At 45.4% G+C, this 14,247-nt stretch overlaps 1 protein-coding gene across 2 annotated transcripts in view; it reads right to left on the minus strand.

Moving 5' to 3' along the window:
- Positions 1-2,998: 2,998 nt before the first annotated feature.
- Positions 2,999-14,247, minus strand: part of LOC126712985 (cytochrome P450 94A1-like) — a 43,891-nt gene continuing 32,642 nt past the window's right edge. The window contains exon 2 of one of the 2 annotated variants that reach the window (XM_050412564.1): positions 2,999-3,609. In XM_050412564.1, the coding sequence (XP_050268521.1) occupies positions 3,273-3,609 (337 nt within the window). In that variant the 3' untranslated portion in view covers positions 2,999-3,272. Of the gene's footprint in view, positions 4,705-14,247 lie in introns of both variants that reach the window. The other variant, XM_050412565.1, reaches the window with a different exon arrangement.

Consider the following 14,247-nt stretch of genomic DNA (forward strand, 5'->3'; position numbering starts at 1 on the left):
AGCCCCTCCCAGTTGATCCTGACCTTCCATCTGTTGATCAGGTAAGTAATTACTCGAATGCTTGTCCCATCAGCCGCCCTCCCCCACTTTCTGTTAGTTGCAGTAACCGAAGCCACACTATTCAGGGGTCTTTTCCCCATTAATGCGGCCAGGACATTTGTTGGCGCATTCAATGCGGAGGTGACAGCTTTTCCTTGAACCGCTCCCACACTGTACCCCCGTGCACGTTTTATTGTACTCGCCATTTCTTTTGGAAGTGCTCTGTGGGCTACCTTTGATGGCGTGCCGTTCTTCCCATCTAGGTTTTGGGATGCCGAGGATAGGATTGTCTCGGCTACATTTCTAGGCCATTTGGACTTTCGCTGCATGTCCTCGGCAACGTCTCTCCTCGGCGCGGGCCTTGGGCCCTAATGTAAAGTGGGCCGGGGTCACAAATTCTCTGGCCCCACATCAATAAATTAATATTGATACAAAGTAAATTCTAAATTAATATTTTCTCATTATATTAAATTTTATATGGATATTTAGGTTTGATTAAAATATTTTATTTTTAAAAAGAAAAATAACTTATGACAAGTGACAACATATCTAAAAAAAAAAAAAATACTTAAAATAAAAGGAATCGGTTCTATATTAATATTAAAAAAATTTCTGGGTTAAAATTAAAAAAGAAAAAGATAAGTGATATAACAAATTCTTGTTTTTCCCTCCTCACACGGCAAATTCTAGATAGACTCACAGGGAAGGATTTGGAGACTAGGGTGATGGTCCTTGTATAACAGAGTAACAAAAGTCAAACTAATATGCCTAGTGGTTGAGCCAGCCTTGAAGTTTAACACATTATTGTTTCTTGAATTTATTACAACACCAACCTTTTATGATAGAAAACATGATTTATAATAGAAAACTATAATTTAATTAAAATAAAATTTAAAGTATAAAACAATAGAACTTTTTTTTTTTAGAAGAATAAAAGAATAGAACTTGATTTATCAAAGCAAGATTGCAACTTTACTAAATGAATATTTCTAAAAAAATTAATTTCTCACATAAATCAATAGATTAATATTGATACAAAGTAAATTATAAATTTAGATTGCAACTTTACTAAATGAACATATATTAAAAATTAATTTATCAAATAAATCGATAAATTAATATTGATACAAAGTAAATTCTAAATTCATATTTTCTCATTATATTAAATTTTATACGGATATTTAGATTTGATTAAAATAATTGATATTTTTAAAAAGCAAAATTACTTATGACAAGTGACATCATATCTAAAAGAAATACAAAAAGAAATACTTAAAATAGAAGGAACCGTTTCTATACTAATATTAAAAATAATCCAAGGTTAAAATTAAAAAAGAAAAAGATAAGTGATGTAACAAATCCCAGTTTTTCCCTCCTCACATGACAAATTCTGGATAGACTCACAGGGAAGGATTTGGAGATTAGGGCAATGGTCCTTATGTAACAGAGTACCAATAGTCAAACTAATGTGCCTAGTCGTTGAGCCGGCCTTAAAGTTTAACACATTATTGTTTCTTGAATTTGTTACAATACCAGCCTTTTATGAAAAGTATGAGGGTTAGGTTAGAGAAGGTGTTTGATATCAAATAATGCTATGTCAGTAATATCAAAATTCAATAAGTGTAAGACATGTCAACAATGGTTAATAGAAAGTGGTATGCACTATGCTAAGAAAGTCCATTGAAGAATAAGAAGAGGGACTAAAGTGGCAGCCTTACTTCCATTTCAATTAATTGGTAAATACTATTTGGTAGTTGTGTTTTGTCAAGGTGTTGTGAAAGTTCATCCATATTTCTTATGATTAGGTATTGTTTGGAAACTATGCTACTGTGGTTTACAAGATGATTTGTTACTTGCACCCTATTGACCTATCAATGTTGTTCCTTTCAATTCTTTTTATTGTACTCTTCTCAATTTCAGTGGAGAAATTATCTTTGGTTTTCATTAATTGTTGGCGCATGATTTTCCAATCAAGAAGGGTTAACAATTATCAATTCAGCCAAAGGAGGGGTTAACAATAGCTACTCACCCTAAACGATAGCAGTGTTTGCAATATGCACTCTTAAACTTTAACATATTGTCATCAATACAATAATTTGAAATCATTTTGCTATATCTACTCACCATCCAAACTAGCATATAAATTCATGTTACTTGGTGTAATTGCTATTATAATTTTGGGTCAGTTGAGTTTAAGAATGGTGATTTCATTGTGACATTTATATCATTGCCTTATATATACATAATACGGTAAACTACATATTTGGTTCTCAACTTTTCAATATATGTCAATTTGGTCTTTAACTTTTTTAATCCGTCAATTTAGTCTTTGACTTTTTGATATTGTGTCAAAATAGTCCTTACTATTAAATGATGGATGAAAAATGCTGACATGACTAATAACCAAAATAAAGTATAATTTTTAGAGTAATGCTATAGACATAAACTATTTTACAATATCAGTAGTTTGTAAAAATGTTATAAAATAGTTTGTGTCTATATCATTACTTTATTTTTTATGCCACATTGACTACCATGTGTACTGCCACATCAGCATATATTAAAAAAAAAAATGTAGATCAAACAAAATCCCTAAATCTTAAACACATATCTTTGATTTTTTTTTTTTTTTTTTGGAAAGGAACACATATACATATCTTTGATTCTGCCTCATTAAAACTTGGTGACACATTCAAAGAGCATTAATAGAAAAACAAAATCTAACACAAAAATTCCAACTTGAGCATAAATGCGTAATAACAATCACAATCGTCCATAAATGTTTTTAAATCAAATGGGTAATTGTAAAAAAAATTCCAATCTTTACATCAGAGTTTGATTCTTTACCTAACAAAAATATGTATATGGGGTGGGTGAACATTGAAAATTAAAACCAAATTAGGGTGTGGGTTATTAAATTTTAAAGTTTAGAGTACATACGAAAAACTTTCAATTTAGCTTATGCAAGAAAAAGATTGCACATATTTCACATCACAGTGAATCATTCATCATATAAACGCAATAACTTCAGTTTTCTTGTTTATATACTATCCCTATCACCAAAAAAACTATATAGAAAGGGCAGTGGTTGTTATATCAACATTGCGTTTTCATAAACTTAAAAGCACTTGAAAAAAAAAAAAAAAAAAAAGAAAAAAAAAAAAAGCAGTTGAAAAAGTAAGGCGAAAACCAAACTAGGGTGCACATGTGGGGGCATGGGCTCAGTATAACACTCAGGACTCAGTCTCATCATGACGAAGATGATCCCTCTCCACAATCTTCACCGGAAACCCACCTTTCATCTTTGAAGTCAAATACGAAACAAACTCCGGTTCATGGTTTACACCTTCTTCAAAAGCTGGCACCACCTTAAACCTCCTTAAAACCCCAGCCACAACCCTCTTCATCTGCAAGAATGCCATTTCCTTCCCCAAACAAATTCTGGGACCTGCCTGGAACACCGGGTATGTGTACGGGTCTCTCCCCACGAATTTCCATGATTCTTCCTCCTTCTGCAGCCACCTCTCTGGCTTGAACTCTGCCCAGTCCGATCCCCACAGCATCTCCAACCTCCCCATTGCGTATGGAAAGTAGGTCACTCTCATCCCCTTCTTCACCACTGTCCCGCCGGGCAATACGTCGTCGTTCACTGCCTCCTTTGAGTCAGTCGGAACTGGCGGGTACAGCCTCATGCTTTCACACAGTGAAGCGTGTGTGTACACCATGTCTTTCACCTCGTCAAAAACAGGCGCTTCTGATTTTTCATTGATTTCATTTAGAATCTCGGATTCAATCTCTGGGTTCTTCCATAGAAGCCAAAAAAACCATGTTAAAGCCGCCGACGTAGTGTCACGCCCAGCAAGTATAAAGCTGATCACAATGTCTGTCACGAAGTTCTCGTCCGAATGGCCGGAGCACAAGAACCTTGACAACAGGTCCACGGAATCGAGGCTCTCTTTCTCTCCCAGCCTCTGCTTCTTTTCTTTGATTATGTTCAGTGCGAGCTCTCGCACTTCCGAGATAGCGTTTTTGAGACGCTTTTCTGACCCAATATTCAACAACTTCTTGAATTTCCAGACGACTGGGTGTACCGCAGAGAACCTCTCGCTGCTAATCCTGACACCGTCTTCAAAGGCTAAGGCGAACTTGGCCTGTGGAAGAGAGGGCAACAAGTATGCTGGGTCGAACCCGAAAGCGATCTTACAAATATTATCAAAAGCAAACCTTTGAAGAATGTCTTGGAAATCAAGGACAGTTCCCTGTTTGGCAGCTGAGGAGAGAATGGGGATGAGGCGATCGGAGAGCTCAGTGTCGACAACGGTTTCAATGAACTTGCGGAGAGATTTGGTGTTGAATTCGTGGCTAGAGACTTGTCTTTGGAACTTCCAGGAGTCGCCGTCAATGTTGAAGATGCCGTGGCCAAGAAAGTCGGTGAGAGTTCGATTGATAACGTGGCCTTTTCCGTAGTTAGAGAAGTTGGTCTTGAGGATGTGTTGGACCACGGCGGGGTTGCCGGAGAAGACCTGGAGGGTGGAGTAGTTGCGTCGGAGAACAAAGGTGGCGGAAGGTGAGACTTGCATGATGCCTGAGAGCCATGGGAGTGGGCGCTTTCGGTTGGCAACGAAGGCGAAGAATGAACCCACTAGAGGGTAGGATTTGGGGACTTTGGAATTGGAATTGGAATTGGAATTGAGAAAGAAGAAGAAGAAGAAGAAGAGAAGGGAAAGTAAAGGAATTAGGATGATAATAAGCAACATGGCAGAATTGATTTTGGGTTGGCTGGGTTGACCTTGTCTTTTAGTCACAGATATTTGTTTTGTTTTCGTTGTTATATTGTTTGTGGTTGTGGATGGATATGTACTTATAGGGACGAGTTGCATTCAGATTTAATGGTCTTTTTTTTTTCATTAATAATAATTGTGGGGGCCGGCCCAAAAATGATGGGCTATTCCAGACTCAGGCCCGTCCGAGGAGAGTCCTGTCCGAGGAAAAGTCTCGTATGCAGCATTACCCAATCCCAGCAGCTCGAAGGAAACCCGTCCGAGAAGTAATTCCTCCTCGGACATCGCGAAGCCCAGACGAGAAACTCTGCTCAGCCATTTCAGCTCGTCTTCCCAACATATAAAACGAATTAAATTCAAAATATCTCACGGAAAGCTACTACCACATTAATTGCGCCCCAACCACCCTCTTGGCCGCATTAATGAGGAAAAGACTCCTGAACAGTACCGCCTTGGCCTCTGCAACTCACAAAGGGTCTGATGAGGGCGTCTGATGGGACAGGTGCTCGAGTGGATGCTTGGATGATTAACAGGTGTAAGGCTGGGATGAAAAGAAGAAAAATATATAATGTAGTGGAATCCCTCAAAGAAGGGGACGGGAGAACGGTATCAGAAAAAAAGGAAAAGAAATAAAATCAGATTTGAGGAATCCTTCTTCAGTTTCTTATTTTCTTTCTGCAAACAGTGCACTACATGCATTAGACCTGCTAGTTTCACTGAGGCCAAGTTCTTTAACCCATTCACTACAAATAATTATTGTGGGTTGCGCTTTGGGCCAGGGCCTAATCAATACGAGTTGGGCCAGGAAAATCGTGTAACCACAATTGGCGCCGTCTGTGGGAAGAGCTAGGGCATCAGCTAGTGCAACAGTCAAGCATGGAAGAACTAGATCCACACCAGGACGATCCTCACCAAGCTAACTCCCAACGAACACGACCTGCCGAGTCCTAGAGGCAAAATAACCCAACCAACCCAGGCGGGAGGGGGAATCGTGAGGGGAGTGTGCATACCACCCGGACGAGCCAGAGTCATACCCAGATAGGAAGTCACGTGTCTCAGAGGCGAAATAGTCACCAGGCCATGCAGCGAGAGATAGATGACCTAAAAAGGAAGTTACGACGTGCGCAGCGAAGACGATCTCCCTCTGACTCAGGCGAGTCTTCTAATCTGGAAGACGTGAGTTACAGACGAAGGTCAAGGGCCCCCCTAAGCGAAACCTTTTCTTACGAAAGGGAACCACGCATTGTACGAAAGTATGAGCGCCCGTCCAGCAAAGGTTCGGGGAGCGACGCCATGAAGAAGGCGTTGGATCAGGTTTCAAGATCACCCTTCACGAATAGAATCGAAGGGGCTAAGATGCCAGGACGCTTCAACCAACCGGCGTTCGCCATTTATCACGGCAAAGCAGACCCGGTGGAGCACGTGAGTCAGTTTAATCAAAAGATGGCAATTTACTCGCAAAACGAGGCCCTGATGTGCAAAATCTTCCCCTCTAGCTTGGGATCGATGGCAATGAGATGGTTCAACAACCTGAAGACAAACTCCGTGGGCTCCTACAAGCAGCTCACTCAAGCTTTTTGCTCCCGTTTCATTACAAACACCAGAGTCCCTCGACCTCTCAGTTCGCTACTGTCCTTATCCATGCACGAAGGAGAAACCCTGAAAGCGTACTCGGATAGGTATTGGGAGGTGTATAATGATTTAGATGACAACCATGATAACGTTGCTATCAGCACTTTCACAAGCGGCCTCCCCACCGGGCATGGCTTAAGGAAATCCCTCACCGGGAAACCAGCTACTGACGTCCAACAGCTGATGGATAGGATCGACAAGTACAAGAGAATGGAGGAGGATCAGCTGCAAGGGAAGGGCAAGGAGAAGGTCATCCCCTTTAAAGCAAATGATTTCAGAGTGGAACGTCACAATCCTGGTCAGCCGAGGAGAGATTTTCCGCGACAGGCTAGGCAGAGCACCCCGCAAACAGTGAATGCCGTATTCAGAGAGCCGGTACAACAAGTACTGGAGAAAGTAAGGGATGAACCCTATTTCAGATGGCCGGAAAAGATGGCTGGAAACCCTGCCAATCGTAATCAGAACTTGGATTGCCAATATCATCAGGACCACGGGCATACTACTGAGGACTGCAGGAATTTGTGGAATCACCTGGATCAATTGGTCCGAGAAGGAAAGCTACGTCACCTGCTGCACCCATCGAGCGGCCATCCCGGCCAAGCGACACAAGAGCCTCGAAGGGACGTGTCTTTAAGACCCCCCACCGGGACGATACATGTCATCCTCGCTGCACCAGGAAGAGCTGGGCCACCCATCCCCAGGGTATTGGCCGTGGACCACCTTCCCTCCGAGGGCAGACAAAGGGAACCCAAAAGGATAAAAAAGGGAAGCTCTTTGATACTAGGATTCTCGGATGAGGATAAGGAAGGAACAATTCAACCTCACGATGACGCCTTGGTGGTCACCTTGCGGATTGGGGGTTTCGATGTGAAAAGGGTATTAGTAGACTCTGGAAGTGCGGTGGAGATAATGTACCCCGACCTATACAAGGGGCTGAATCTGAAGCCAGAAGACTTGACAGCTTATGACTCCCCCCTCCTCAGCTTCGAGAGGAAGCTTGTAACGCCAAAGGGGCAAATCCGACTGCCCATACAGACTGGGGCGGAAGTGGTGGAGGTGAATTTCATCGTGGTCGACACTTATTCACCCTACACCGCGATAGTCGCAAGGCCATGGATCCACAGCCTAGAGGCCGTGACCTCCACACTTCACCAGAAAGTGAAATACCCCTCCAGAGGACGAGTGGAAGAGATCCGAGGAGATCAGGCCGTGGCCAGGAAGTGTGTGGTGGCTGCCATTTTACATCGGCCCTTGGTCGAGACCTCGGCCCCAAAGAGCTTATAGCAACCAACCTCCTCGGCAAAGCAAGACGAGGGGCTGGCCGAGGAGATAAGGTGTGAAGGTTTAGATAAGGTTGCTGTCCGCAATGACCCGGAGAAGTTCTTTCAGGTCGGCTCTGAATTGCCCTCTCAGGAAAAGGAGGAACTGGTCAGATTTCTCAGAGAAAATGTCGACGTATTCGCTTGGGACGCCTATGATGCCCCTGGAGTTGATCCCAGCCTCATATGCCACCACCTGAACGTCAACCCCTCTTCCACTCCGAGGAAGCAACCACCCCGACGCCCTTCAAAGGAGCACGCTGGTGCCGTAAGAGACGAAGTGGCCAAGTTGAAAAGAGCAGGGGCTATCAAAGAGGTCTTTTATCCAGAATGGTTGGCGAACACAGTGGTGGTGAAGAAAAAGACGGGGAAGTGGAGGGTCTGCGTGGACTTCACGGACCTGAACAAGGCGTGCCCCAAGGACCCATTCCCCCTACCTAAAATTGATCGATTGGTGGATGCAACCGTGGGACACCCTCGAATGAGCTTCCTGGACGCCTTCCAGGGCTATCATCAGATACCCCTTGCGCTAGAGGACCAAGAGAAAACGGCTTTCATGACGCCCATCGGAAATTATCATTATAAGGTAATGCCATTCGGGCTAAAGAACGCGGGCTCAACCTACCAAAGGATGATGACTCGGATGTTCGAGCCGCAACTGGGCAAGATCATTGAGGTGTATATAGACGATATGGTTGTGAAGAGTAAAAGGGTGTCCGAGCACGTGCAAGACCTTGGAACAGTCTTCGCTATCTTAAGGGAGCACCGGTTGCGGTTGAATGCCTCCAAATGTTCATTCGGGGTCGGGTCTGGGAAATTCCTAGGGTACATGGTTACCCATAGAGGGATAGAAGTAAGTCCTGACCAAATCAAAGCCATTAACAGTCTACAGACTCCTCGGAACCCGAAGGAAGTGCAGAAGCTCACTAGCATGATTGCGGCATTAAGCTGGTTCATATCACGATCGGCGGATCGATGTCGACCTTTTTACCTCCTGATAAACAAGTGGAAAGAGTTTAAGTGGTCGGAGGATTGCGTTCAGGCTTTCCAGCAGCTTAAGGACTACCTGTCCCGACCACCCATCATGTCCAGTTCGGAGGCAGACGAGGTGCTGTTTGCCTACATCGCCGTAGCTCCCCACGCCGTAAGCTTGGTATTAATACGGGATGATAATGGGGTGCAGCGACCGGTGTACTATGTGAGCAAGTCACTACATGAAGCCGAGGTGCGATACCTACCCTTAGAGAAGGCAATTTTGGCGATAGTGCATGCAACCCGGAAGCTTCCTCATTACTTTCAGGCGCACACGGTCATCGTCCTGACTCAGCTTCCACTTCGAGCCGTGCTTCGAAGTGCTGACTACACAGGAAGGATCGCAATGTGGAGTGCTCTTCTGGGGGCTTTTGATATTAAATATATGCCCAGACCCTCCGTTAAAGGACAGGTCCTCGCGGACTTGGTAGCAGAGTTTGCTGAGCCCTCTATAGAAACGCTGACCGAGAAGAAAGACCTGGGCGGAAAACTGGTTGGCGCGATTTCGGCCGGGGAGACCATGCATTGGAAGGTCTACGTGGATGGCGCGGCCAACCAGAGAGGATCAGGAGTTGGGATAGTTTTAATATCGCCAGACGGCACTGTCATTGAAAAGTCATTAAGACTCGGATTCTCGGCTACGAACAATGAGGCCGAATACGAAGCCTTACTTCAAGGAATGGCAATGGTTCAAAGGCTGGGTGGAAGAGTAATAGAAGCCTTCTCGGACTCCAGATTAGTGGTCGGACAAGTGATGGGAGAGCTGGAAGCTCGAGATACTAGGATGCAATAGTATCTGGGACAAGTCAAACGGCTACAGGAGAGCTTTGAATCCTTCAGTTTAACGCACATCTCCAGGAGCGTAAACACTCATGCAGACTCGCTGCCACTCTTGCCACGTCCTCGGCACGTAATCTGCCACGAGTGATCCTAGTCGAAGATCTAGTTAAGGCCAGTCCCATCAGTGGAAACCCGACCCAAGTCCATCAGATAAGACAGAGCCCTAGTTGGATGGACCCCCTAAGGGATTTCCTCCAAGATGAGATCCTACCGGAAGAAAGACTAGAAGCCGAGAAGATACGTAGAAATGCTCCTCGTTTTTGGCTATCAGAGGACCGCAAACTTTATCAGCGCTCCTACTCTGGACCGTACCTGCTCTGCGTACATCCAGAAGAGTCCGAGTCTCTTCTTGAAGAGTTGCATGAGGGAATATGTGGAAGTCACACCGGAGGAAGATCACTGGCGCACAGGGCACTCACTCAAGGATACTAGTGGCCGAACATGCAGAGACAGGCCCAGGAATACGCCCAGAAGTGCGATCAGTGCCAAAGATTTGCTCCGAATATCCACCAACCCGGAGGGGTTCTCAACCCACTCTCCAGTCCATGGCCGTTCGCGCAATGGGGTCTTGATATTGTCGGACCTTTCCCCAAGGCTGCGGGGAACAAGCGATACATAATAGTCGGAACCGATTACTTCACTAAATGGGTGGAGGCTGAGCCTTTGGCCAACATCAGGGACGTGGACGCCCAGAAATTCATCTGGAAGAACATTATCACCCGCTTCGGAACTCCGAGAACACTCATTTCCGACAATGGTCTTCAGTTTGACAGCAAGAATTTTAGGGAGTATTGCCGTGAGTTTGGGATCATTAATCGATATTCCACCCCCGCATACCCCCAAGGAAATGGGCAAGTCGAGGCCGTAAATAAGGTCATAGTGAACGGATTGAAGAAAAGATTGGATGAGTCAAAGGGGAGATGGGTAGAAGAACTACTGCACGTCTTATGGACCTATCGGACAACGCCGCGGCGTTCCACCGGTGAGACCCCCTTCTCAATGACTTACGGGGCTGAGGCTGTGCTTCCGATCGAGAACAATTTCCCCACGTTGAGGTCTAGCTCGTTTACGCCAAGTGATAACGATGAGTTGCTAGGAAGAAGTCTGGACCTAGCCGAGGAAAGGAGGGAGAAGGCCACGATTCACATGGCCTATTATCACCAGAAGCTAAGACAAGGGTATGATGCTAACGTCAAACTGCGGCCTCTGGGCCCAGGTGATCTCGTGATGAGGAAGATTCTTGGCAGCGCAGAGAACCCCTCTTGGGGCAAGTTGGGGCCCAATTGGGAAGGACCATACCGTGTCACATCCGTGGCCGGAATAGGCGCTTACTACCTAGAAGATTTGGATGAAAAAGCTGTACCTCGACCATGGAATGTAAATAACCTCAGGAAGTACTATTATTAATAAGAATGGCTTAGCATACGTTCTCTTTCATGATTATTTGCCGCTTGCCAGTCTACATTACAATTATTTATAAGCTTTAAACAGAACCCAAGTCCTGCATGGCTCCTCGGACCACAGACTTGGGGGAAATTAACACTTAAGCCGATTATTTATAAGTTTTAAACAGAACCCAAGTCCTGCGTGGCTCCTCGGACCACAGACTTGGGGGAAATTGTTACTTAAGCCAACTATTTATAAGTTTTAAACAAAACCAAAGTCCTGCATGGCTCCTCGGACCACAGACTTTTGGGGAAGTTATTACTCATGACAGCTCATAGTTTTAAACAGAACCTAAGTCCTGCATGGCTCCTCGGACCACAGACTCTAGGGGAAATTATTACTCATGACAAGTCATAGTTTTAAGCAGAACCTAAGTCCTGCCTGGCTCCTCGGACCACAGACTTTTGGGGAGATTATTACTTGTGATAGATTGGGAGATTATTACTTAAAGGAAATCACTTTTAATACATGCGCACAGTCTAGCACCATCGCGACCCCCAAATGAGCAACCCCAAAAACCCATTTTCATTTTGACCGTTTGCTTGTATCTACCTTGTTGCAAATGTTTAAAAAAAAAAAAAAAAACGCTATTGACATACCTTCTTAGTAAGCAAAACGAACATTTTATATTAATATTCCGAGTACATTAAAAAGAGAAGTCCTTACAAAAGAATGAAAAAACAAGACAACTCTAATTAAAAAAAAAAAAAAAAAAAAAAAAAGTGGGGCTAAGCCTTAGCGGGAGAATCTTCTTTCTGCTCGGGCTGAGGAGGAGGAACCTCAATGGTAGAGTCTGTGGCAGGATCCTTAGCCACATTAGGCACAAGGACGGCATCAGGCACCGCCAGGTCTTGCTCCGAAGCGACTTGGGCTTCATCAGGGTTAGCTCGGATCTCCGGAGGATAGAAGATGCTCTCGGGCAATCTTAGTGCCGAATCCGCAGGAACTCCTACAGCATCAAGAGCATGAGCCCATGAAATACTGCAGTAATCCCTGCATACCTCGGGAATCTCCTCAGATAGCCTGGCCTCCGTCTCTTCGGCCCCAAGCTGTCGAGCGACCTCCTTCTCGGCCTCTGTTGCCTCTCGGATCAGCTGAGCATCCTCCTTTACCCGCCTCAGCTCATCCTCTACTTTTTGCAGGGCAGTTTTGAGGTCCTGCACTGCCTGCCTCTCGGTGTTAAGGTTAAGCTGAGCCGTGTACAGTTGTTTGCGCTGGTCCTCCGCCTGATCCTCGGCACTCTTCAAGCCAGCCTCTGCACTTTTACGTCGGTTCTCCGAATCCTTGAACTCAGCCGTGAGTTTAATGTGATCATGCTTGAGGGACCCCAAGGCTTTCTCCACCTCTGTCCGAGCCTGGGTCTCAGCCTCAGCCAGATTGCGGCTATTACGGCAAAACTCCTCAGCCACGAAGACCTGCTGAGTAATCTGCAGACAAAGCAAGAGTGTCCTTAAAAGAAAAATATATAATCTAACAGGAGCAAGTAAATGGACAAAGCAGTAAAAGGATTACTTACCAGCGCGAGATCCCTTTTAAGGGATAGGAAGAGCTCGGACTGAGTGCACCGCCTGTAGGCCTCCATGTCCCGAGGAAGAAGTAGGGGCTGCTCTAAGGCCTCCGCCACGTACCCTGCCCGGCCACGATTATACTCTCGGACCGAAGCGGTGTAAGGAATGGCGAGCCCATCCAGCTCCAACTTTGGGTCCCATGGACGAGGGGAAGTGCGCACTTCAGCAAGGTTCCCCTCATCCCTGCTGTCCGAGGAGGTGCCCCTTCTGCTCCTCGGCGCCCGTGTGGTTTTCTGCTGCTTGGTCGGCTGGACAGCTACCTCGCCTTCCTCAGGCGTGTCCACCGGCCTCTTCTTCTTCAGGTCCGGGATAACCTTAAGGCCAGGGTCCGAGACGCCCTGGGGAACCACAGGGGGAAGGGTTTTGACCTTTGATGGACTTGGTCCCTTCGATGGCTGAACCTTTGATGACTGACCTTTCCCCCGAGAGGTCATCAGCTCCTTTAGAGACTTTCCCTTTCCTGCCATGGGCTCTACCTCTTCGTCTGAAGTATCGTCCGAGTAGATAACAATTGAGGGAACACCAACTGCGGAATGATGGTCCTGCTCTACTTCGGGATTAGAAGACTCCACCAAGGGGTTTTGCTGAATTTCCTCCTTGAAGTAAAACTTATCTATCTCCTCTTCAAGGGAAAGACGAGATGATTCAGCCTCTTCTTCAACCAAAACAGCAGCACCAGGCTCGTTTACCGAAGGTAACTGCTCCGCTAAGTAGGGATTTCTGACACCTGGCAACACAACTGGTGGCAAATCGTGGTCAGCTAGGAATCCATCCCGGGACACGTCAATTCTGGCTAGCCTTGGGCTGCCAGCCCTTATAGCGTGACCGATTGCCTGGAAAGCGCTGCTCAGAGGTTGATAGCCCAAAACCAGATGGGCCGCACGCAACTGTCCGTCCCCGGTAACGTAAATCTCCGACGTGAGAAGATAGTTTAGCGCTGGCACGTTCACAAATCTTATCCGAGGAGCAACGTGACCTTTGTCTGTAAACAAACCAAGAAAAGTGAGGTCAGATCATGAAATTTTCCAATTACAAAGAAAGCCAGAGAAAAAAAATAAATAAATAAAAATAACCCCTCAACACTAAGTCCTTTCCCCAAAAAGGATTAATCCTAAAAGCGCCGCACCTGGGTTTCCTACCCGAGTTGGACAGTGAATACCGTCGAACCACTCCCCAGAAGCAATGAGGAAGTCATTCTTCACGGTCTTATTGGAAACTGGAAGACAAGAGATCAACCTAACGTCCTCGTTCCGGGATTTAAGATAATACCCATCATCCCCGAGGCGGTGGCATTCGTACAAATAAGCCACATCGTGCCAAGTGAGGCCTAGATTCATCCGCTCGTTTAAGACATCTACACAGCCTAGTATCTTGAACATATTTGGGGCACACTGATACGGCGTCAACCTATGGTTGAACAGGTATTCCCTTGTGATCCTGCGCATGGGAAGTGTCATCCCTCCCTCTATGAAAGCAATCATGGGGATAACGACTTCTCCCTCAACTCTATCGGTCAATATTCCTTCAAGAGGACAGTGCCGCAGCCCAACCCTCGGGGGAATGTGGTATTTAGCCCTAAAAGCTTCCATA

This window comes from Quercus robur, chromosome 2 (assembly GCF_932294415.1).
Source record: "Quercus robur chromosome 2, dhQueRobu3.1, whole genome shotgun sequence".
In the NCBI taxonomy this organism is placed as follows: domain Eukaryota; kingdom Viridiplantae; phylum Streptophyta; class Magnoliopsida; order Fagales; family Fagaceae; genus Quercus; species Quercus robur.